The 26,841-nt window shown below is 32.7% G+C and overlaps 2 protein-coding genes across 2 annotated transcripts; both read left to right on the top strand.

Moving 5' to 3' along the window:
- Positions 1–1,592: 1,592 nt before the first annotated feature.
- On the top strand, positions 1,593–25,663 carry LOC139527053 (uncharacterized). Its single transcript, XM_071322309.1, has 5 exons — positions 1,593–1,754; positions 15,528–15,807; positions 16,473–16,702; positions 19,436–19,709; positions 23,163–25,663. Exons 2-5 carry the CDS (start codon positions 15,591–15,593, stop codon positions 23,570–23,572), a joined length of 1,131 nt encoding a protein of 376 aa, XP_071178410.1. The 5' UTR covers positions 1,593–1,754; positions 15,528–15,590; the 3' UTR covers positions 23,573–25,663.
- On the top strand, positions 23,764–25,401 carry LOC139529045 (ankyrin repeat domain-containing protein 50-like). Its single transcript, XM_071325281.1, has one exon. The coding sequence runs from the start codon at positions 23,764–23,766 to the stop codon at positions 25,399–25,401; it is 1,638 nt and encodes a 545-aa protein (XP_071181382.1).
- Positions 25,664–26,841: the final 1,178 nt, after the last annotated feature.

The raw sequence follows: 26,841 nt of genomic DNA, 5'->3' as shown, positions 1-26,841 counted from the left end.
TCTATCTTGTATAGTGTTGACTAATTACTTATAAGGTAGCAGAGAAAACAGTTAAAAAACTATGCAGAAGCAGAAAAATGTCTGAGGGTACCTGTGATCAAACATGAGATCAAGAAATACTTTTAAAAAAAATGCGCAAAGATATTTAAAATCAGAAAAAAAGAATACCTTTCTGTAAGTAAAACCATGACAAACTATATAATATTACGTGTTCAATAAATACAAAAAATAGGGTTATGTCAATGAGATATCAATCTAAATATGACAAAAGTAAATAAAATATATGCTGATTCAACTGTAATCAACAAACAATTGTAAAATGAGATGTTGGGTAAAGATCAGTATGACAGCAGTTGTTTTTCAGATGCAGATCTAGGATTATGAGAAAAGTGGCCACATGCTCTAAACTAGACAAAGTTGAAGTGAAATAGTTGGAATTAGATAAACCATAATTATAGCTCCATGCGGGGACCCAGGATCTCCCCATATTCAAACACGATCAACTGTTTTATAATATTTTATAAAACGTTTGAATAATGATGTTAGAAAACATTTTTCTAATGATATTCATATAACATTTAAATGATGTTTTGAGAATATGAACATTATTAAAACATTTTGTAAAATGTTTTTTGAACATTTTCACAACATTATTTCCTGCAAAACATTTTTGTTTTATGTTTTAAAAATGTTTCAAGGATATTTTAATATAAAACAAACATTTATAAAACATTTTACAAACATTGTCAACAAAATTTAGAAACGTTTTAATGATGTCTTAAAAATATTCTGGAAATGTTATAGAAAATGTTTTGAAAATATTTGTGAAACCATACAATGGCACGTTATTTTAATATTTTCTACGATATTTTCACAACATTTTTCAAAATGTTTTAAAAACATAAACAAAATATTTTTGTGTTAACTGGGATGAGCCTTAACCATTTATTGTTGATGAGTTTGTGCTAATAATAAATTTGTATATTTAATTTATTCATTGTGTGATTGAACAGTTTGAACATATATTGAACATTTATTGAACATGTAAACATATAGCATGTATAGAGATGAAAAAATGAAATTTGATTCAGAGAAATCAAATGATTTCAATGTATTGTTATTCTTATTTGTTATTGATTATAGTATCTAATAAAAAATATATAAATCTTTTGCAATTTTCTTTATACATGCATATGCCTTATGATGCACAAGGTGTCAATTATTTTGTTTGTACACCAGATCTTGATTTCGACAATAAATGATGTTAGGGATCGAAACGGTACATTTGGAAGGCCATATAATTTACCCTCAAACACGTGTTTATAATCGATCACTTAACAGACAGACCGTTACCAATTATATGCGGATCCAAGGGGGGGGGGGGGAGCTGGGGGGCCCGCCCCCCCCCCCCCTTTCGTGGGAAAAATTTGGTTGGTTATATAGGGAATCATTGAAGCATGACTGGAGCGGGCCCCCCTTAGGTCAGTCAGCGCTTGTGTTGGTTCCCTGCGTAAAATATTCAGTGAGTATGGCTACTTTTTAAAATTGTCAATCTTGCTTGTCAATAACGTTCGGGTACCAGTTAAAGAAATAGACCGTTAGAGGTCGCACAATTATCTGATTTGTTTGTTTGGTAATCGTCCCACTCAACCTGTGTGAAGTAGAATTTTAACTGTCACAGTGTGAACAGTCAAAGTAAAGATTTACAGCAGCAGCAGTTTAATAAATATAATTTAACCAGACTGAAACAGATGGTAAGGTATACATAAAACACAAAACACAGTAAAAATTAAGTCTACTTTCGATTTCACATGTCCTCGTCATCGGATGGATGTCAACTCTTACCTTCGCCAACTCGTCCTTTTTCATATAGTACTAAATTTTTATACGACAGCAACAAAAAAATGAGGTCGTATATTGATATCACGTCTTCGTCTTCCAAAGACAGTTGGTTTCCGGACAATAACTTTAGTAGAAGTAAATAGAAATCTATGAAATTTAAACACAAGTTTATATCCACAAAAGGAAGGTTGGGATTAATTTTTGGGGTTATGATCCTAACAGTTTATGAATTAGGGGTAAAAAAAGGGTCCAAATAAGCATTTTTCTAGTTTACATCTAATAACTTGAAACGGTGTATAAATCTCTCTGAAATTATACCACAAGTTTCCATACCACAAAGGGATGGTTAGGATTGACTTTGGGTGGTTATGGCTCAAACCGTTAAGGATTTAGGGGCAAAAAAGGGGGAAAACAAGGGTTTCCTGGTTAATGGACAATTTAAAAGCAGTGTAAGGGAGGTAATCCAAACACATTTAAAGTGAATGTTTAGTCTTTTCAATAGTCATGATAGTTGTCTGGCGCGAAAAGGCCGATAACTTAATTTAAGAATTTTATATTTTCGGAGACGGTCAATTTCCAGAATTTCATGCTTCATCATCACCATTTTTCTTTGGCCATCATAACGACACTATTGCTGCATTCTTTGACAATAAGGTATATTTAACAAGACAGTATTATCAATGTGTTATCATGACATCAACATATGTTAGCAATGTTAGATACCTGAATTAATTGTTATTTTGGCAAGTACATCATCACTTCCCCGGAAAACATGATTTTGTACAAGTTCACTTTTCGGCATCTCTGGGATGCAAAGCAGATCAAATTCCTAATTATTTTTACTACAACATTCTGATTTTTATTATATGCTACATATTACCACTTTTTATGCCCCCACCTACGATAGTAGAGGGGCATTATGTTTTCTGGTCTGTCCGTCCCTCTGTCTGTTCGTCCGTCCGTCTGTTCGTTCGTCCGTCCGTCTGTCTGTCCCGCTTCAGGTTAAAGTTTTTGGTCGAGGTAGTTTTTGATGAAGTTGAAGTCCAATCGACATCAAACTTGGTACACATGTTCCCTATGATATGATCTTTCTAATTTTAATGCCAAATTAGAGATTTTACCCCAATTTCACGGTCCACTGAACATAGAAAATGATAGTGCGAGTGGGGCATTCGTGTACTGAGGACACATTCTTGTTTTAAATCAATTTTTGTTTATATTATCAACAAATAAGACATTGTAAGAGTTTACTGGTCCGAGTACACAGTTATTTCGTAGTGCATTTCTTTTAGACAATAAATGAAAATTAAAAAAATCCCACCTGCGCTTTCTCAATAATATTTTTACAGTGTGTTGTACCACTTTTGGGATAAATTATATCAAAATTATAGAAAACTTCATCAGCTCTAACTCAAAATATGGACAATTTTATGTTAAGGGGGTCTTGAAATCTTTTGACAGCTTCCGAAGTGCTAATTTTTTACCTTTTTCAACTGGACCTAATCACTACTTTACATTAATATTTATGACCCAATTTTTTTTACAGTGTAATTTAACCCCCCAACTTGCTATATGAGGCATAAAACATGGAGAAATAAATTTGGAAGGGGTATAACAAAATTTGGCAAGTAACACACTGTCCACACTATAAGTTATCTACGTTCATATCCGTAGATATGGATATTTTAACACCCTGAAGTACCCCAGTACACCATGAGGCGTAGCCGAAGGGTGTACAGGGTACTGAAGGGTGTTAAAATATCCATATCTACGGATATGAACGTAGATAACGAATTTATCCCCGGTCTTAGTCCGAATCGGGCGAGTTTTATGGAAATTCGGGTACAAAGTGTAACGCGAAAACAACGTTTTTTTCATTATCTAAAAAAGTTTTATTGAAATTTGGAAATTTTACATATTTTTTACAGGGTGTAGGGTACTACCTTTGGTAGAACCCTACAGGTAGTCAAATATAAGACGTTTTTAATACGGAGACAGAGAAACTGGAATGAGTCAAATTTGGCGCTCAATGTTGTGAGCGTTACGCCATAGATGGTGTGACGTCAACGTGGGTAATTTGCATAGCATGTCAGTAGTCCCATTCCTTGAAAATGTGGCAGTCAAGTGATGCATTTAATGAAATGAGTGTAAATGATCGGCATAATAGGACAAAATCGTTAATGAATTAAATATTTAATTACAAACATCATAGATAATCTACAGATTTCAATATTTCACAAGGAACAATCATGGAACTAAGGAAAACTTGCGTGAAGTTCCCCGGGATAATGGTTAGCAACGTCCGGGGATATGGGTTAGCAACACCCAGGGGCTATGGGTTTTGTAACGACGTGCGTTAACCAATCAAAATCCTAGATATATACTAAGCCGGGGATAATAAGGACTATACTCGTGGACAACGAAAATCAAAGGACGATACCCTCATGAAAATATTTTTCTGAATTTTTTCTTAACTCGATGCTGAAATTTTACTGAACACATTTAGTAAACCCTTTTCTTAAAAATGCCTGAATTTGGCACGTTCCAGTACTGTGTACTCGGACCTAACTTAACATGATCACTAGTTCAAGTTGTAGTTCTTAGTGTATAGTTTGTTCCAAAAACAGTGTTTGTTTCTGGTACAGTTTGTCAGTTGTTTATTAACAATAAATTTGTCTCAACTAAAAAAAATGTTAGCTTCAGTGTGTGTTTTTTTTTTAATTAGTAATTGTTTCTAAATACATTTGCCAGACAGGATTATAGGTAATTGTTATGTCCCTTGTTTAAAAAAATATAAGTTGCTTGTTTCTATATTTAACGATTTACATGATACTTCTTCAGTACATGTTTGGTAAATTGAATAGATATTGCTTTTTTGAATTCATTTGTTAATAGATATAGGAAGATGTGGTGTGAGTGCCAATGAGACAACTCTCCATACAAATAACAATTTAAAAAGTAAACCATTATAGGTTAAAGTACGGCCTTCAACACGGAGCCTTGGCTCACACCGAACAACAAGCTATAAAGGGCCCCAAAATTACTAGTGTAAAACCATTCAAACGGGAAAACCAACGGTCTAATCTATATAAACAAAACGAGAAACGAGAAACACGTATATATTACATAAACAAACGACAACTACTGTACATCAGATTCCTGACTTAGGACAGGTGCAAACATTTGCAGCGGGATTAAACGTTTTAATGGATCCAAACCTTCTCCCTTTTTCTGAAACAATAGCATAACATCACAACAAAGAAAAACATAAACATGTTAAAGATATTTATTTATGTTTAAAGTTTAGTATTTGCATTGTTGCTATAAATAATTTATGAGCTTCGTTGAGAGACTTTATCATTTTATATAACATGTATAAGTGGTTTGGAATTATATTATTTATAACCTTCGTTGAGAGACTTAATCATTTTATATAAGTGGTTTGGAATTTAATATTAAATTAAATTATTGAACTGCACTAAAATCTCCCTATGAGGTTAGTGCATTGTTCTTATTGAATAAATTATATATTGTTTTCATTGTTTTTTTGGTTTTTTTTTTATTTAGATAGCGCTTTTATATTAAGCATCCATCTTGTTCTTATATATCAATTCACAAACTAGAACAAGCTGTGGTCCGCATCCCCTTCAGAATTGCTCCTGCTACATACATGACCCCACCCCCTTTTCGTTTATGGCTATAAGTGATATATGTTTATTTTTTTTGGAAAATGACGCTTTCAGCGTCTTGTTCCAATACTGCTGACCTGAACTTCCATTACATTTCTCTGCCTTCCGCGCTTGGTTTCGTATATTTTCTTCCCCATTACATTTCTCCGCCTTGGTTTCGTATTTACTATTTTACATACAAACTGGAATCGGCTTGTATTATCATGTGTAGTAATATAATCAACCGGGAACCAGTTTACATACCTCCGGTCCTTCTTATTACCAAAAAGATCGAAGTGTACCAACCAATGTAGTTAAGATACTCATAAATCTATTTTTATAACTTTATTGATTATGTGAAGTAAAACTAAAACATTGTTTAAACATTAAAGATATATAATTAATCGGGGAATACTTGATAGTCTTTTCGTTTTACAAAAAACTGCCTTTTTTATAAGAAAATATAATATGTCCGTGTTGGTCCACTTTCTACTAGTTATAAGACGGAAATCCATCTTTGTTTACAAAGTTACACCTGTAGAGTCTGTAACAGACTGTATCTGTATGACAGAATAAATTGTCGATATAGATGCTGGCTTTAATACAACGGTTTGAGAGAGCGCCGCCGATTTATTGGCGGGGCGGGAGAACAGATTTGAAGCTCTCTACGTTTGATGCGTGCACAACAGTGTCGTCATAGCTGATTCGGCGCGATCACCTGATCACTGTCTTACAAAGGATGAGTTTGCATAAAACAGTGTTTTACTTAGTGGAATGTCAATAAACTCACAGTAAGAGTTATTCTTTACTTGCTTTTCGATTGTTTTCCACAATAATTGTTGCGTGGTATTCTTTGAATTTCTCTGCAGTTATGGTTCTCTTTGGACATGCTTTTTTGAGGAATTCGTTTGGTTCAATAGCGTAAATCAGCCCCTCAACTACTTTTTACATAAATACTAACTTTGGCTTCAATTCCTTGTTCGTCCTTGTCTGGAGATCTTGTTGAATTTCCAGTTTGGCAAGCATTTTGGAGACTTATCCATCCTCTCTTGACTTGTAATCTCTGGTGATAAATTTTGCCGCTTGACATGTTTTATTTTGTTACCGGGTATGGTTCCCATACTATCGTTCCATATTAAATAATGAGATCAATTCCTAAAGGTCTAGTTCATTATCCAATCTGACACAAATTTCAATAACTGGAATGCCACCCAAGTTGAATATATGATGACCCACTATAACAGCATAATTACTTGGAATTGTATTTAATACCATGATGGTTCAAAAGCATAAACTTAAATGGAGACAGAAATTTGACATGAAAGATTGTGGATTAGTGTAAATTAAAAATTAGCTTACTATGATATATGGTTATAAAGAATGAATATCAAATTGAGCAGAGTTGTTATAAAATATCAATATGGCAGATAAGTGGTTTCAAGTTTCATATAAAGGGACCTGACTGACATGAAATAAAAAATCAAAGGAGTATCCCTATTTGTCTAATCTTCAAGGTGAAATAAGACAAGTATAACAATATTATGCTATTGTATAAATCTACAGAAATAGAATTTGCTTCAAGTAACATAAAATAACTATGTCACTAGTAACTTATTAAATGAGTATGTGGGTAATTTAAGTCCTATAACATATGACCTCGGGAGCATTATTTACTATTTCTATTTACTGTTCTGATATTTTTTTTTTACTATCAATGTGTCACACTTCGCATTCAAAATTAAAAAAACTAATGAAAATATCAGTATAAAAACGTTAAAAATTTAATAAGAATGCGAAGTCATATGTTATAGGACTAGTGGGGTATAAGAGCTTGTTACAACAGGCTCTTCATAATCATTTGGGTTGAAAGGATACTAATCCACTTGTATATTTGTCCGTCTGATGAGTTAAGCCTTTTTCAACTAATTTTTATAGTTTGTTCTTATGTTGTACTGTTATACCACTGTCCCAGGCTAGGGGGAGGGTTGGGATCCCGCTAACATGTTAACCCCGCCACATTATTAATGTATGTGCCTGTCCCAAGTGACAGGAGCCTGTAATTCAGTGGTTGTCATTTGTTTATGTGTTACATATTTGTTTTTCGTTCATTTTTTTACATAAATAAGGCCGTTAGTTTTCTCGTTTGAATTGTTTTACATTGTCTTATGGGGGCCTTTTATAGCTGACTATGCAGTATGGGCTTTGCTCATAGTTGAAGGTCGTACGATGACCTACAGTTACTAATGTCTGTGGCATTTTGGTCTTTTGTGGATAGTTGTCTCATTAGCAATGATACCACATCTTCTTTTATTTTTTATAGTATGTATTCTTGATTTAGAAAAATGTAATTGCAAGAAAAAAATTACACATTACTTAGAGTACTTTAGATCATTCAGGTAGTCTTTGTTTAGTATGTACAAAAGAACAGCCGGTAGCCATTTGATATTGTAGATCATTTAAATAGTCTTGACCTTTTTATTAGTACAAAAGAACAGCTAGTAATCATTGGATATTGTAGATCATTCCAGTATTCTTGATCACCTATTTATTTGTACCAAAAAAAACCAGCCAGTAGTCATTGGATACTGTAGATCATTCAGGTAGTCTTGACCTATTTATTTGTACAAAAAAAAAAACCAGCCAGTAGTCATTGGATACTGTAGATCATTCAGGTAGTCTTGACTCTTGATCTGTTCATTTGTATTAAAAAACCAGTCAGTTGTCATCTTCACTTCACACACGCATATACAAATATCAATTATATGCTTACGAGACATGTTGCAATGTTAAACTTATTACGGTATGTGAAAATCAAGCCTGCATAAAAATATCCCAATATGAGGCAGTGGCGTCATTTTTCCTCAGAGCTTTCAGCTCTTTGATTAACACATCTCGTTTTTAACTCGCATGCATATTTTTACTGTCAACAAAATATATGGCCTCAACGCACACAAGAACAATACAAAATATCTCTTCACAAATTTGTTGTCAAAATAATAAAAATTTACGCTTTCAATAAATATTCTTGCAATAAATTCAGTCACTTTAAAAAAATTCTATAGCATAAATTGAAAAAGAATCAGACTTTTATACACTCAATTGAATTTTGAATCTTATACACTCAATTGAATTTTTAATGTTTCAATGACTTAAATTGTCATTCTCACCTATTTATTTGATGGCACCCTTATTACCCTACACTCAGGATTATGAATCCTTAAAATAAAAATCTACATGCCAATAATGTTCAGCAAAGTAAGATTTACAAATAGGTCAACATGGCCAAAATGGTCAGTTGACCCCTTAAGGAGTTATTGCCCTTTATAGTCATTTTTTACCTATTTTTTGTAATTTTTTTAATCTTTTACAAAGTCTTCTCCTCTGAAACTAATGGGCCAAATTTCACCAAACTTGGCCACAATCATGATTAGGGTATCTTGTTTAAAAAATGTGTGGGGTGACCTAGCCAACCAACCAAGATAGGTGCCATGGCTAAAAATAGAACATACAATGAAGGGGTAAAATGTAGATTTTGGCTTATAACTCTGAAACCAAAACATTTAGAGCAAGTCTGACAGGGTTAAATTGTTTATCAAGTCAATATAGTATCTGCCCTAAAATTTTCAGATGAATTGGAAAAACAGTTGTTGGGTTGATGCCCCCAATTGGTAATTTTTAAAGAAATTTTGCTATTTTTGGTTATTATCTTGAATACTATTATAGATAGAGATAAATTGTAAACAGCAATAATGTTCAGCAAAGTAAGATCTACAAATAAGTCACACTGACCAACATGGTCAGTTGACCCCTTAAGGAGTTATACAGCCCTTTATAGTCATTTTTAATTTTTCATTACTTATAGGTAAACATGGTAAATTTTTGTAAATTTTTACAAAATATTTTCCTCTGTAACTAAAGGGCCAAGTTTATTATAGATAGCAGGATAGAGAAAATTGTAAGTAGCAAGAATGTTCAGTAAAGTAAGATCTACAAACACATCACCATCATCAAAACACAATTTTGTCATGAATCCATCTGTGTCCTTTGTTTTATACATGTATGCACATAGACTGAGATGAGTGACACATGCTCTTAAGAGCCTCTAGTTTTTCTTCACACAAGTGCAGCTATATTAGATTTCTATGGGTTTAATTGGAAGTTCTTTGGTAACATTACATCAGCATGAGCTTTTTATACGGCCGCAAAAATTAAAAAAATTTTGGTCGTATATTGGTATCATGTTGGCGTCGTCGTCTGTGTCCTTGTCGTCGTCGTTGTCCCAATACTTTTAGTTTTCGCACTCTAACTTTAGTAAAAGTGAAAAGAAATCTATAAAATTTTAACACAAGGTTTATGACCACAAAAGGAAGGTTGGGATTGGTTTTGGTAGTTTTAGTCCCAACATTTTAGGAATTAGGGGCCAAAAAGGGTCCAAATAAGCATTTTCTTGGTTTTCGCACTATAACTTTAGTTTAAGTAAATAGAAATCTATGAAATTTTGACACAAGGTTAATGACCACAAAAGGAAGATTGGGATTGATTTTGGGATTTTTGGCTCCAACAATTTAGGAATTAGGGGCCAAAAAAGGGTCCAAATAAGCATTATTCTTGGTTTTCGCACCATAACTTTAGTATAAGTAAATAGAAATCAATGAAATTTTATCACAAGGTTTATGACCATAAAAGGAAGGTTGGGATCGATTTTGGGAGTTGAAGTCCCAACAGTTTAGGAATTAGGGGCCAAAAAGGGGCCAAAATAAGCATTATTCTTGGTTTTCGCACCATAACTTTAGTATAACTAAATAGAAATCTATGAAATTTAAACACAAGGTTTATGACCATAAAAGGAAGGTTGGGATTGATTTTGAGAGTTTTGGTCCCAACAGTTTAGGAAAAAGGGGCCCAAAGGGTCCAAAATTAAACTTTGTTTGATTTCATAAAAAATTGAATAATTGGGGTTCTTTAGTATGTCGAATCTAACTGTGTATGTAGATTCTTAATTTTTGGTCCTGTTTTCAAATTTGTCTACATTAAGGTCCAAAGGGTCCAAAAGTAAACTTAGTTTGATTTTAACAAAAATTGAGTCCTTGGGGTTCTTTGATATGCTGAATCTAAAAATGTACTTAGATTTTTGATTATTGGCCCAGTTTTCAAGTTGGTCCAAATCAAGGTCCAAAATTAAACTTTGTTTGATTTCATCAAAAATTGAATAATTGGGGTTCTTTGATATGCCAAATCTAACTGTGTATGTAGATTCTTAATTTTTGGTCCCGTTTTAAAATTGGTCTAAATTAAAGTCCAAAGGGTCCAAAATTAAACTAAGTATGATTTTAACAAAAATTGAATTCTTGGGCCTCTTTGATATGCCGAATCTAAACATGTACTAAGATTTTTGATTATGGGCCCAGTTTTCAAGTTGGTCCAAATCAGGATCCAAAATTATTATATTAAGTATTGTGCAATAGCAAGAAATTTTCAATTGCACAGTATTCAGCAATAGCAAGAAATCTTCAATTGCACAGTATTGTGCAATAGCAAGAAATTTTTAATTGCACAGTATTGCACAATAGCAAGAAATCTTCAATTGCACAGTGTTGTGCAATAGCAAGAAATTTTTAATTGCACAGTATTGCACAATAGCAAGAAATCTTCAATTGCACAGTATTGTGCAATGGCAAGTATTTTCAATTGCACAGTATTGCGCAATAGCAAGAAATATCTAATTGCACAATATTGTGCAATAGCAAAAAATTTTCAATTTGAGTTATCTTTCTTTGTCCAGAATAGTAGTTGAATCAACTTAAATCATTGTTTTATACAATATACAATGTATATTCACTTTTACTACCAACTGATAAATTTAAACAATCTTTACCATTCAGTGATAACAAGCACTTTTTTTACATTTTAATATTTTATGATGTATTTAAATGAGTAGTTATTGCTTGGGGCCATTAGAAATTTGAATTGAGATCAGTTTTGGAATAAGGGAAAGGGGGATGTGAAAAAAAATGGGGGGGGGGGTAAATTTTTCTCATTTCAGATTTCATCAATAAAAAGAAAATTGATTCAATTTTTTTTGAGAGGATTAATATTCAACAGCATAGTGAATTGCTCAAAGGCAAAACAAAAATTTTAAGTTCATTAGACCACATTCATTCTGTGTCAGAAACCTATGCTGTGTCAACTATTTAATCACAGTCCAAATTTAGAGCTGAATCCAGCTTGAATGTTGTGTCCATACTCGCCCCAACCGTTCAGGGTTCAACCTCCGCGGTTGTATAAAGGTGCGCCCTGCGGGGCATTTGGTTGTGGAGAAGTAAGTGGTTAAGGGGTCTTTACTTATTCAATGAGCCCCCATATTTTGCAGAAATAGAGTTAGCATTAGGGGTTTCTTTACATACATGAGATCATTTTTTGGGACAAAGAATGTCATTACCATTGTACAATGTTGTATGTCAGATTGATTAGATAGTTTATTTATTTTCGAAGCAAAGGTCATGAATTGTTTTAATTTTCTGACCCCGAAAAAAACCAAAAAGGTATTATTAAATTGATTATGTAAGGGGACATAATTTAACTTAATTCATACATGAGAAACAGCTTACTTACTTATACATTGCTATAATACTAAAATAACGAGGTCCAATTTGTCAGCCGTCATTGGGTAAAAACGACAAATCAAAGAATTCAACTTTATTTATAGGTAATGTCACAAATGAATATAGGACAATGACAGGTGTTGATTAAAAATTACACCACTCCAGACCCTTTTGTTGTCCACATAATTAACATTGCCAATAATTAACAAGTTCAGGGTCGAATCTGATACCGAAACCAATAGTATATTCACCTGTTACCTATTACCTTATCTGTACGCATCTGACACAGGCGCACCACCATACAGTGTATTTAGGATTTTGCTATATACATGGGTCATAACCACAGGGTTGACACTACTAAATTCAATCTTTGTCACATAGTTCCCTATTTTAGTATTTTCACCAGTATGACTTTCAATGACAATACGAATACTAAAAATCTGGACTTAAATTAAGGCGTATTATAAGGTACAGTTTTCAATTTGTTAGCCAGCATGCCATAAAACAGCGAATCAAAGAATTCAACTTTATTTATAACTAATATAGGACAATGCTGTTGATTAGAATATACTTCATTCCAGACCCTTTTGTTTTCCAAATAATTAATATTACCAATAATTGATAAGTTCCAGGTCGACGGGTTCAAACAGAAAGATTTTGAAAGCAGAGAAAACTGTGCATCTTATAATTGGCATGACTTTTAGTATCAGATATTTTTTTTATACACATGTATAGTTATATACTTTAATTAATTCAGTCACGCACCCGCAATATCATTGGTGTGTTCTAGTACTATATAAAATTGAGAATGGAAATGGGGAATGTGTCAAAGTATAGATATATTCTAGTCCATGTATTGTCAAAATATTTAAAAATAAATTGTACCCTCTTTTTCATGATTTGGTACTTATATCATGTTTCTTTTAGTCAGAATATGAACAGAAATAAGAGTTGACAATCCAATTTTCTTCTTGAATCAACATATTTTACTTCCGTGCTAATTTAAAACATTATTTATTGCGTTTTCGTTCACTTCTTCAGCATGTAAATGGAAAAGTGGTAAGATGAAAAAATGTGTTATCTGCTAGCTAGGGCAATGTGGGATATATAATAGATTGTTCTTTAGTTTGAATTGTTTTGTCATGTTTGGGACTATTTTATCTCTTAACTGACATCACTGTTTTGATTTTGTTGATCTATGGTTAAGAAAATTCAGTAGTCTGTTGTCTTAAATCCAAGCAGGAATGTAAAATGTATGATACTAGAACACACCTGGGATATGACTGAATTAAAGTACATACCGTAACGACTATAGCTGATGTTTAGTCAGGAGTTATAGTATTTGTATTGTCATCTGATAAAGTCATGCTGATTATAAGGTGAACAGTTTTAAAATAAAATTGAGAATAGAAATGAGGAATGAGTCAAAGAGACAACATCCCAAAAAAGTGCATTTTTCTCTGTTTCAAGATCTATCTGTTTGGGCCCATCCTAATTTTCTTACTACAACTGGGAAGGCAAATGCTCACATTAAATCTGTACCGTACAGTGTACATGCTTAATGTCCGCCTTTACATCATAACCCTTGGTAGTGCTCCCAATAGAGGAGGAATATACAGAACATACATACATCATGTACATACAACCTGAAACTACATGTACATGTGACACATGGCTATAGACAACTTTCGAGTTCCATGCATTTCCTTCAAAAACTCTGGTTTTAGTGAACATCATTCGTGCATTTATAGGTGCATCACCACTTTTGTTCCAATGTTGAGCAAGTGGTTGGAATACTAAAATACTATAATTGCACGAATTATTCGACAAATTAAATTCTCATAATTGAAAATCAGCACTGCTATCATTAGGGAATTGTGATTAGGTACTTACAAAACAAACATTATTTCTAGTTTATCCTGCACAATGATGATCACTTGTAAAGACACTTGATGAACATTAACAGTGCAGGGATACAGGCAATCCCCTCTATCTGGTAAATGACGTCATGAAGGCGCGCATAATTGACGATTTTTTCCCAGTGACGGATGAACTCGAAAGTGGTCTATTTGTTTCAGTATTGGATTTGACCCATAACTTGTTAACTATCGGTAATACTAATTATTTGGAAAACAAAAGGGCCTGGAATGGTGTAATTTTTAATCAACAGTATTGTCCTGTATTAGTTGAATTCTTTGATTCTTCATTTTTATACGACCTCAAAAATTGAAAATTTGGGAGTTTTAGTCCCAACAGTTTAGGAATAAGGGGCCCAAAGGGTCCAAAAGTGAACTTTGATTTCATCAAAAATTGAATAATTGGGGTTCTTTGATATGCCGAATCTAACTGTGTATGTACATTCTTAATTTTTGGTCCTGTTTTCAAATTGGTCTACATTAAGGGCCATGGCAAAGGGTCCAAAATTAAACTTAGTTTGATTTTACCAAAAACTGAAAGGGGTTCTTTGATATGCTGAATCTAAACATGTACTTAGATTTTTGATTATGGGCCCAATTTTCAAGTTGGTTCAAATCAGGATCCAAAATTATTATATTAAGTATTGTGCAATAGCAAGAAATTTTCAATTGCACAGTATTCAGCAATAGCAAATATTTTCAATTGCACAGTATTGCTCAATAGCAAGAAATTTTCAATTGATTGGAGTTATCTTTCTTTGTCCAGAATAGTAGTTGAATCAACTTAAATCATTGTTTTATACAATATACAATGTATATTCACTTTTATTACCAACTGATAAATTAAAACAATCTTTACCATTCAGTGATAACAAGCACCTTTTGTTACATTTTAATATTTTATGATGTATTTAAATGAGTAGTTATTGTTGCAAACTCCATTAGAAATTTGAATTGAGATCAGTTTTGGAAAAAGGGAAAGGGGGATGTGAAAAAAAATGGGGGGAGGGGGTTAAATTTTTCTCATTTCAGATTTCATAAATAAAAAGAAAATTTCTTCAAACATTTTTTTGAGAGGATTAATATTCAACAGCATAGTGAATTGCTCAAAGGCAAAAAAAATATTTCAAGTTCATTAGACCACATTCATTCTGTGTCCGAAACCTACGCTGTCTGTGTCAACTATTTAGTCACAATCCAAATTTAGAGCTGAATCCAGCTTGAATGTTGTGTCAATACTTGCCCCAACCGTTCAGGGTTCAACCTCTTTGGTCGTATAACGCTGCGCCCTGCGGAGCATCTGGTTGCGTCATGCAACAAATTGGACCTCGTTTTTTAAGTATTATAGATTACCACATTGTTCCTAATACATTTACACAGCAGGAGCGAAAACCCTCTTATCAATATTCTAAATAAGGAAATGTAGCTTATTGCTCTGTTGATGATTAAGGTTTTGCTATTTTGAAATATCATTTGTAGATTTATTTTTTATTTTTCAGGACCGCATGAACCATTAAATAAGAATGGTATAGGTTTAAATTGTAAATAGAAGGACTTTTAGAATGATGGCACCCCTCTTGGAAGAAGAAGAGAATTATGTACGCTTAGCTTTGTTATTGAAAGGAGTGGCACCAAGAGCAGTCCGTTCCTACTTTGACAGAGAATTTCCACCTACTTATCTCCCTTCAACACTGAACACAAATTACAACACTCTTGATGACTTGAAATTAAAGAGAGTTTTGAACCAGGCTCAGTGGAATCTGTTGTTTCCAACAAATGGTATGTTTATACATGTTACATGGCTAAGAAAACCCCAATGTAACGAATTTAAGTTTAACATGTTAACATGGATTCGAGTGTCACTGTCTTTTGTAGATGAAACGCGCGTCTGGCGTATGTATAAAATTTAGTCCTGGTATCAATGATGAGTTTATGTTAATCATGTTAATATAGAGAGTACCGGTATATGTATGATTGAATACACCTCAGAATTGATATTGCTTCTTTCCTTTGGTTGTACAATAAACCATTGACATCCTATGGTAAAATACTGTTGTATATATGGTATATTTAAAAATCTTATCTCAGTTTGAACAAATTAATTATTTAGTGCAAGGAACATGACGAAAATAATCCACCATTTTCAACATTTGAAAATGCCTGTACCAAGTCAGGAATACGACAGTTGTTGTAAATTTGTTTTTGATGTGTTTTGTCATTTGATTTTGCCATGTGATTAGGGATTTTCCAATATGAGGTTAGTAATTTTGTGATTTTACTTTTTAATTTCAATGTTTTTTATGTTATAGGTGTACCTGATTCTATTTATACTTCTGATGTTACAGGTGAACTTAATTCAAATATTTTTGATGTTATCAGTGTACCCGATTTTATTACTTTTTATGTTATAGATGTTATTAATTATAATTCTTTCGATGTTATAGGTGCACCCGTTTCCACAACATTTGATGTAACATTGATGATTTGCTTGATTAGAAACTTAACATCTGTTACTCAGCCAATCAATGGATTTGACAAACTTCCACTACCAGTGGAAACAACTCCAGGAGCTGATTTAGCCAGGATTAAATGGTACAGAAATATATTAGCTCATCATGATAGTAACAAAATGGCCACTGCTGATTTCAATACAGCATGGAGTAATATATCTAATGTAAGTGTTACATAAGTATCAGTGATTTTATACATAGCATTGACAGGTTATGAGGGGACAGGGGATCTGTTACAAGTGAAAATGTTAATGTGTGCCTTCTTGTAAAATCCTTGATCCAACATGTATTTGTTTTTCTTCACAATTTCAATGAGCAATGAAATTATATGGAGGTTTGATTGAATACTATTTTTTTTATGCCACTGCCGTAGCGGAGGGGTCATTAAGTTTAACCCTTGTCTGTCTGTACGTCTGCACGTCCGTCAATCCGTACGTCCCAAAGTTGGTTTCTGTTCTCTATAAACTTAAGTTTGCCCCAACCAAATTAATGTTATGAAACTTGTACTAAATGCTTATTACCACAAAACACAGATCAAGTTTGAATTTTGGTGGTGTCACATTTACCGTTGTTATGTTATGCTCCTTTACAAGCGGAGGGGGCATTAAGTTTAACCCTTGTTTATCTGAACGGTATGTACGTCCCAAAGTTGGTTTCCATTCTCTAACTTTAGTTTGCTTCAACCAAATGTTATTTAACTTATACACAATGCTTATTACCGTTAAAAACAGATAAAATTTGAATTTTGGTGCTGTCACTTTTACTGTTCTAGAGATATGCTCTTTACAAATGGAAAAATTGCTAAATTTTTCATTTTTTTTCTTCTAAAAGTATCAATGGTCGTTGCAGTGTCGTCCAAAGACGGATTTTCTGGATACTAACTTTTGAATAAGTAAAAAGAAATCATTAAAATTTTAGCACAATGTTTGTAACCACAAAAGGAAGCTTGGAATTGATTTTGGGGGTTATGATCCCAAAGGTTTAGGAATTAGGGGCCCAAAGGGGCAAAAAACAGCATTTATCTAGTTTCAAGACAAAAAGTTGTGTATTAGCATTTCATTGTTCTGAAATTGTACCACAATGTTTAAAACCAAAAGTAGAAGGTTTGGATTTATTTTAAGGGGTTATTAGGCAAACAGTTGAGGAACTAAGGGCCAAAAAGTGACAAAAAACAAGCATTTTTCTAGTTTACAGACAATAACTTGTGTTTTAAGCATATGGATCTCTATAAACTTTTACAAGAAGGTTCAATACCACTTAAGGAAGATTGGGATTGATTTTGGGGGTTATAGTGTCAAGAGTTTAGGAAATAGGGGCAAAAAATGAACCCCAAAATGAGCATTTTTGTAGTTTTCAAACAATAACTTATGTTTAAGTGTATGAATCATTCTGAAAATGAACCACAAGTTTCCATACCATGAAGGGATGGTTAGTATTGATTTTGGGGGTTTATGACTCAAAGTGTTTCGGAATAAGGGGCAAAAATGGGAAAAAACTTGTAATTTCTGGTCAATGGACGATTTAGACAATTTAAAAGCAGTGTAAGGGAGGTAATTTTAAAACATTGAACATACAATGTTTCGTATGTTCGGATTTACCTCCCTTACACTACTTGTATATTTTGTATAAAGAAATGCCAGGTTTTGGTCTACTTGAAAAAAAAGTGGGGGTGGTAATGGTTTTCAATTTTTCTTCTTCAAATTTCTCAAATTCCAAATTTTTTAAAAGTTAAAAGAAGAAATCTTTAATTGCACAATATTGTGCAATAGATTTGTAAGATCTTGACATTTGTTTTGTGTCATAAACTCAAATTATGTCAAAAATTTGATCGCAATCCAAATTCAGAGCTGTATCAAGCTTTAATATTGTGTCCATACTTGCCCCAACTGTTCAGGGTTCGACATCTGCGGTCGTATAAAGCTCCCCCCTGCCGAGCACCAATCAACTACAATCAATGCTTTATACAATGCAATGTTTAATTTTGCCTTCCACTGATAAATTATTTATAGTGAATATAGCATCTTCTGCATGAAGAAGTAATTTGATAGAATTTAATATAGTACTAGCTGTGTATTGATTCCTACACTTTTTCAAATGCTATATACAAATGGAGGGAATTCAATTTCTTTTTAGTATAAATCAAAAGTGGAGGTTTAATTAGGTTTTTCTGCAAACCAATATCCCTAAGCCAATAGCTTGTTTCAAAGAAAGTTAAGAATTGTAAAAGCATTTTTTTTAGGTAAAGATTGCATGAAATGCAATCAAAACCTTATGAGACTGACTTGATATATAAATGTTCCAAGGCTTATCCCTACCTTTTTGATACACAAAATATAGTGCATTGATCATAACATTCTATATATACATCCTATCCATAAATTTTCAAGAAATTTATCAATGTAATATATGCTCAGATATTCAAGGCACAAAAAAATTACATAACAAGATGCAGGAATCTAATACTGTAAATTCAAAATGCGATATTTTTATTATTGCGAAAATTGCGACATGGTTATAATCGCAATAATTTAAACTCACATTTTGAAATTTTTCATATGAATAAAACAGATTTTTTCTCAATATCGCAAAAATTAAAATCACATTTTAGTGTAAAATAACAAAATCGCAATAATAAATGCATGCAATAATTTACAGTATCTTATCTAAAAATATAAATTATGTCATTGTTAAATTGGAGTTATCTTCCTTTGTCTAGAATATCTGTCAAATTAACTACAACCAATGCCATATTTAATATTACTTCCCACTGATAAATTGAAGCAATCTTTACTGTTCAGTGCTTTCAAGCAATTTGATTAAATAATGTTGTATGCAAGTGGGGGCATCTCTTGTGTCCATGGGGACACATTCTCCATTTTTTCCATATATTTTTGTAGGCAGTAAGTAGATTGGGTGGTCAGCCAATGAATCAAGAGTGCCAAGAGTTAAAGGTGAAAATCTTAGATCAGTCAAATCAGGAAATTATGCTGGAAATCAAACAATCACAGGAAAAGATAAAAGAACTTAGACAAACAGTGGATATATTAGGGACAGAGCACTCAGAAGTGACGGATAATCTTAGGAAGTTACAAGTTTCCCACATTGCTTTACAGACTGAACACACGGAAGTCACAGAACTATTGAAAGACCCAATACCGTGGAACATCAGAGGTACATTATACTCATATAGAAAAGGTTGTAGAGTTATATAGCTAAGGATGTGAAACAAGGGAATTTACCTTCAATATTTACTATATTTCTTGTATTTTGGGTTTTTATCTCCCCTGACCTAAAGCATCAAAGGAGCTATTGTTGTCACTTTGTGTCAGTTGTTGTTGTCTGTTGTCAGGTAAAGTGTAAAACATTCTACTCTAAAATTAACAACTGGGCTAGTTGTCATAGATGTAAGTTTTGTTTTATCTTAAAGTCTGTTGTCTCTAAACTTTTCTTCTCCTTCTGTTAAACTGTTCAATTGATTGAAACCAAAGTTTGTCTGTTCATGTATCATGTGTAAAGGATGTCAACTATATAGTTTGAAATTTTCCTCCAGTCTGAGCAATCAACATGGCCACTATGGCTATAAAAATATAACATAGGGGGAACACTACAGTTTTGATTAGTATCTAGAAAACAAGAGCCAGTTGAGATAAACTGAAAGGGGAAATATGGTTAGCATATCAAACTCTATCTACCCTGAATATTTTAGAAAAATCTGTCCTATTTATAATTTACTTTCCCAATCCTGAATTGTTGATTTTTGTCGAGCCTATGATTTCTGTCGCAGAAAGCTGGACATAGTGATAGTGATCCAGTGGCAGCAGGGGCGTTAGCTAACTTCTTGAAAGCTTAATATTTCAGTAGGTAGAAGACCTGGACCGTTCCTACTCTGTATATAGATGCCTTATATTACGAAGTTTCCGTCTGTCATATGTACATTGTTGTTGACCTCTTTTTCATGGTTCAGTGACTACTTGAAAAAAAAAAAGGATTTTTAGTATTCTTAATTTCTCTCTTATTATGAGTAATAGGATAACTATATTTGGTATGTTCATACCTTGCAAGGTCCTCATGCCCGTCCGACAGTTTTCACTTGACCTCGACCTCATTTCATGGATCAGTGAACAAGGTTAAGTTTTCGTGGTCAAGTCCATTTCTCAGATACTATAAGCAATGTCTGCTACATTTGGTGTATGGAATGATTGTCATGTGTCCAACTGACAGGTGTCATCTGACCTTGACCTCATTTTCATGGTTCAGTGGTTATAGTTAAGTTTTTGTGTTTTGTACTGTTTTTCTAATACTGTATGCAATAGGTCTACTATATTAAGTGTATGGAATGATTGTCAGATGCACATGTCCAACTGGCAGGTGTCATCTGACCTTGACCTCATTTTCATGGTTCAGTGGTTAAAGTTAAGTTTTTGTGTTTTGGTCTGTTTTTCGAACACTATATGCAATAGGTCAACTAAATTTGGTGTATGGAAATATTTTTTGATGTGCATGTCAGTCTGCCAGGTTTTATTTGACCTTGACCTCATTTTCACAGTTCATTGCTTAGTGTTAAGTTTATATACGACCGCAAAAAAAATTTGTGGTCGTATATTGGTATGACATTGGCGTGGTCGTCGTTGTCCGAAGACACATTGATTTTCGCACTATAACTTTAGTTTAAGTGAATGGATCTCTATAAAATTTAAACACAAGGTTTATGACCACAAAAGCAAGGTATGGATTGATTTTTGGAGTTATGGTCCCAATAGCTTAGGAATTATGGGCCAAAAAAGGGCCCAAATAAGCATTTTTCTTGGTTTTCGCACAATAACTTTGGTATAAGAAAATAGAAATCTATGAAATTTTAAGACAAGATTTATGACCACTAAAGGAAGGTATGGAATGATTTTGGGAGTTTTGGTCCCAACAGTTTAGGAATTAGGGGCCAAAAAAGGCCCAAATAAGCATTTTTCTTGGTTTTTGCACAATAACTTTAGTATTAGTAAATAGAAATCTATGAAATTTAAATACATGGGTTATGACCGCAAAAGAAATATTATGACTGATTTTGGGAGTTTTGGTCCCAACAGTTTAGGAATTAGGGGCCCAAAGGGTCTAAAATTAAACTTAGTTTGATTTCATCAAAAATTGAATTATTAGGGTTCTTTGATATGCAGAATCTAACCGTGCATTTAGATTCTTAATTTTTGGTCCCGTTTTCAAATTGGTCTACATTAAGGTCCCAAGGGTCCAAAATTAAACTTCATTTGATTTTAACAAAAATTGAATTTGATATGCTGAATCGTAACATGTACTTAGATTTTTGAATATTGGCTCAGTTTTCAAGTTGGTCCATTTCAGGGTCCAAAATTAAACTTTGTTTGATTTCAACAAAAATTGAATATATGGGGTTCTTCCATATGCTGAATCTAACCATGAATTTAGATTTTTTATATTTTGGCCCGGTTATCAAATTGGTATACATTGAGGTCAAAAGGGTCCAAAATTAAACTTTGGTAGATTTCATAAAAATTTTAATTCTTGGGGTTCTTTGATATGCTGAATCTAATGTATTTTGATTTTGGATATTGGACCATACTAGGTTAATCTAATATGTTTTAAGTTCTTAGACCACATTCATTCTGTGACAGAAATTATGCTGTGTCAAATATTTAATCACAATTCAAATTCAGAGCTGTATCAAGCTTGAATGTTGTGTCCATACTAGCCCAAACTGTTCAGGGTTCAAACTCTGTGGTCGTATTAAGCTGCACCTAGCAGAGCATTTTATTGTGTTTTGGTCTGTTTTTCTTATACTATAAGCAATACATGTAGGTTAACTATATTTGTTGTATGGAAGAGTTGTAAGCTGTACATGTCTGCCTGGCATGGTTCATCTGACCTTGACCTTAATTTCATGGTTCAGTAGTCAATGTTTAGTTTTCTTGGTTAAGTCTGTTTCTAAGAAACTATAAGCAATAGGTCAACTATACTTAGTGTAAAGAATGATTGTAATGTGTACATGTATTTCTTGTCTGGTTTATATGACCTTGACCTCATTTTATTGGATCAAGTTAAGTTCATGTGGTAGTTGTAGTAATGCTTTATATTTAGGACTATCAACATAATATCAATGATTAGAAAAGAAGGGGAGACGTTTCAGTGTGTGCACTCTTGTCATGACAAGTTACAGTTCAAATTTGAATTTTGTTCCGGCCTGATGATTTTCTGCAGAGCTTGGACTTTAAAATTCACTAAAATAATCAGTTTTCCGCACGTTTTTTTTGGTCATTCTTGAAGATATTAACTTGATATTTGTAATAATTTAGTTTACACCATGACAAGTTATAGATCAAGTTAGAATTTTGTTTCAATACAATAAATTTTTAACCGGCAGTGGACTATATCTTGCCATGCAATACTCACAGAGAGCTTGTTCTATAAAAAGATATTGTTTGGATATAAAAACCATTATATCTTTTATTGAGGAATAACTTTGATCATGTAAGCTCAAGTCCTAAAGTTTTATAAATTTTATAAGGTATATGAGTACATATCAGTATGACAAAATCACAGAAGTGAGTCTCAAAATAATTGTAAATTTTAAAGAAATATCAAATTCTTTCTTTTTAGGTCAAATTAAAGAGGAATTAAAAACTTGGACAGAAGATGATAAAATGTTTATAGAAACAAATGGAGCAAAGAGTGTATTAAAATGTATTAAAGAAAATGGCTGTGTTGTTGTCACCGGAAGTTCGGGAACAGGAAAATCATCATTGATGCGTCATGTTGCTCTACAAATGCAAGAAGAAGGCTTTGTTATTTTACCGGTAACAAGCCCTGAAGAAATCATCAAGTGGTACAATCCAAGTAAGAAAATCCTGTTTGTTGTTGATGACTTTTGTGGAACATATACCATAAATCCTATGAAGTTAGAAAGCTGGAAAAATCTGATGGAAAAAATCAAAACATTAATAGAAAAAAAAACAGTCAAATTAATCATGTCTTGTACTGACTTCAGGTTTTTAAGGATGAAAAAATGAAATCTTTATCTTTTAATCAGTCCTGTGAATGTAATCTTTTGTCAGAAGATAAACACTTATCAGAAACAGAAAAACAATCTATTGCTGAACTTTACTTGAAATCAAACGCGTCTAAGATCAAGATATTTTATGACATGTTTGACTGTTTTCCTCTTTTATGTCAATTATACAGCAATAACAAAAATCTGATAATGGAAGATTTCTTTAAGAATCCATTTACAGTTTACAAAGAAGAGATAGATAAATTACAAACAGAGGGAGCACATGTCAAATACTGTGCACTTGCTCTTTGTGTCATGTTTAACAATCGTTTTAAAGAAGAATGGCTCACAGAAGATGTTGATAAAGATATCAAAACAATTATAAAGAACACCTATGAAGCTTGTAAAGTAGTCAAAGGAACATCTCGATTGGTACTTCGTGATGAGCTGGATTCACTAACTAATACATTTATCAGAAAGGATGGTGATTTATACAGAACTATTCATGACAAGCTGTTTGACTTTCTTGCTTTTTACTTTGGCAGTGTTATGATTTATTGTTTAATTAATAATGCTTCAAGTCATTTTATTCGTGAAAGGTTTGTTTTTGAAAAAAAAGACAAAAGAAATGAATTTTTAATAGATGTATCAGAAAGATATCAGCAAATGTATATAAATAGAATGATAGATGACTGGTTTAGAGGAAAGATAGAAGATGTCTTCTGTAACATCAATATGAATGATCAAATCTTCAGACAAAGAATCCTTGTACATTTGAATGGAATAGAAATATCAAAACAGAAACAATTGGCAAGTCTATATAACACACAAAATGAAGACACACCATTAATACAGTGTTGTTTTATTGGAGATATTGAGCTGGTTACATGGTGCTTATATCATTGTAACAGTAATGTAAACCATTGTAGAGATACTGGATCATCACCTCTGTTCATTGCCTGTCAGGAAGGACATACTGAAGTAGTACAGATGTTAATAAACAATAAGGCTGACATTAATAAGTGTAGAGATAATGATGGAGTATCACCTCTGTCCATTGCCTGTCAGAAAGGACGTACTGAAGTAGTACAGATGCTATTAATTAACAATAAGGCAGACATTAATAAGTGTGATAATGATGGAGTACCACCTCTGTCCATTGCTTGTCAGAATGGACATACTGAAGTAGTACAGATGCTAATTAACAATAAGGCAGACATTAATAAGTGTGATAATGATGGAGTATCACCTCTGTTCATGGCTTGTCATAATGGACATACTGAAGTAGTACAGATGTTAATAAACAATAAGACAGACATTAATAAGTGTAGAGATAATGATGGAGTATCACCTCTGTTCATGGCTTGTCAGGAAGGACATACTGAAGTAGTACAGATGTTAATTAGCAATAAGACAGACATTAATAAGTGTAGAGATAATGATGGAGTATCACCTCTGTTCATGGCTTGTCAGGAAGGACATACTGAAGTAGTACAGATGTTAATAAACAATAATACTGACATTAATAAGTGTCAAGATACTGGTGAATCACCTCTGTACATTGCTTGTTGTAATGGACATACTGAAGTAATACAGATGTTAATAAACAATAAGGCTGACATTAATAAGTGTATTAGAACAGGAGTTTCCCCCATATTTATGGCTTGTTATATAGGTCATGTAAAGGTTGTTGAATTGTTGTTAAAACATGAAGCAGATTGTAACATTAAATGGAGAGGACTAACACCACTAGATATTGCAAGAAGAAAAAATCATACCAATATTGTACATTTGTTACAAAAAATAGAAATAATATACATTAAAAGTTCGGCGAACATAATAAAATAGATCAATATATATAGAACTATTCTGCTTATTAATTATAATTAAAAAAAAATACCTGCGATCATTATAAACATGTTAAATATAAGAAGAGAAAATCATACCAATGTTGTTTGTTTGTTAATGTGATGTGTATATTAAACAGCATTATGATTTCACAGCACATTTAATTTATTTACCATAAACAAATACTAAATGTAAAATTACTCTCAAAATACTTTTGTTATGCATTGTTAAAACACTCTATGTAATAAAACCATGTTGCTTAGTTTTCGTTTTTGATATAAAGTTCTGTCTAATAGCTCATTAAAATAAGACAGTTAGACTTGCAATTTGGTGCAAGTTATTTTTGGTCAGTTTTGACATTTCTAATTGAATTTACCAAAGCATGCATAGATTCTTTTTGTCTTGCAACAAATGGCATTGGTGTAAACCTTTTTTGTATGAAATTTTATGTTTCAAAAGGTGAGAATAATCCATAACCTGGACTAGCAAATGATTATATATATTTGCACCCATTATTTCCTGAATATAACAAGTGTAGTTGAAAACTTGAAATGTATTTGTATGTTCCCCTTAGGGGAGGCGGCATTAAGTTTTACCCTTGTCCGTCAGTACGCCCCAAAGTTGGTTTCCATTCTCTAATGTTAGTTTGCCTCAACCAAATGTCATAAAACTTACAAACAATGCTAACTACCACAAAACACAGATCAAGTTTAAATTTTGGTGGCGTCACTTCAACCGTTCTAGAGTTATTATATTTTATGCCCCTTTACAAATGGAAAAATTGCGGAATTTTTTGTTTTCGTTCTTTAATTTTAGTTCGCCTAAACCAAATGTTATAAAACTTGTACACAAGACTTTTACGGTTCTTCAGTTATGTCCCTTTATAACTTTATATGATATGCAAAGGGGGGCATCATCTGTGTCCCGTTTATTGTCGAGCCTGCGACTTTTGTCGGAAAAGCGATACAAAGCGATTCTACATTCCGTCGGAAGCCGCGGCTTCCACAAATATTCACCCTGTGGTTAAAGTTTTTGTACGTCCTTGAAATTTTGATAAGCTTGATTTGTACCAAACTTGGAGAGAAGCTTATTTATGATCATAAGAAAGTATCAAGAAGAAAATTTTGTAAAAAATAAAAATCTTGTTTATCCGTATTTTACTTATAAATGAACTTATAAGTCTACCACACTTGGAGAGGAAGCTTGTTTATGATCATTTTAAGAAAGTATCCAGAAATAAGAATTTTGTAAAAAAAAATCCTGTTTATCCGTATTTTACATTTAAATGCACTTAGATTTTCTGCCTGTTAACATTTCATTCACTCTGGTTAAAGTCTTGAAAATTTTAATAATACCTTTCTTATATACGAAGCTTGTTTATGATGAAAAGCTAGTATCTAGAAGGAAATTTTGTAAAAAAATATTTCTTGTTTTCCTGCA

The sequence above is a fragment of the Mytilus edulis genome, chromosome 6 (assembly GCF_963676685.1).
Source record: "Mytilus edulis chromosome 6, xbMytEdul2.2, whole genome shotgun sequence".
Classification (NCBI taxonomy): domain Eukaryota; kingdom Metazoa; phylum Mollusca; class Bivalvia; order Mytilida; family Mytilidae; genus Mytilus; species Mytilus edulis.
The sequence above is the reverse complement of the archived record's forward strand: the minus strand, read 5'-3'. Positions and strand labels throughout refer to the sequence as shown.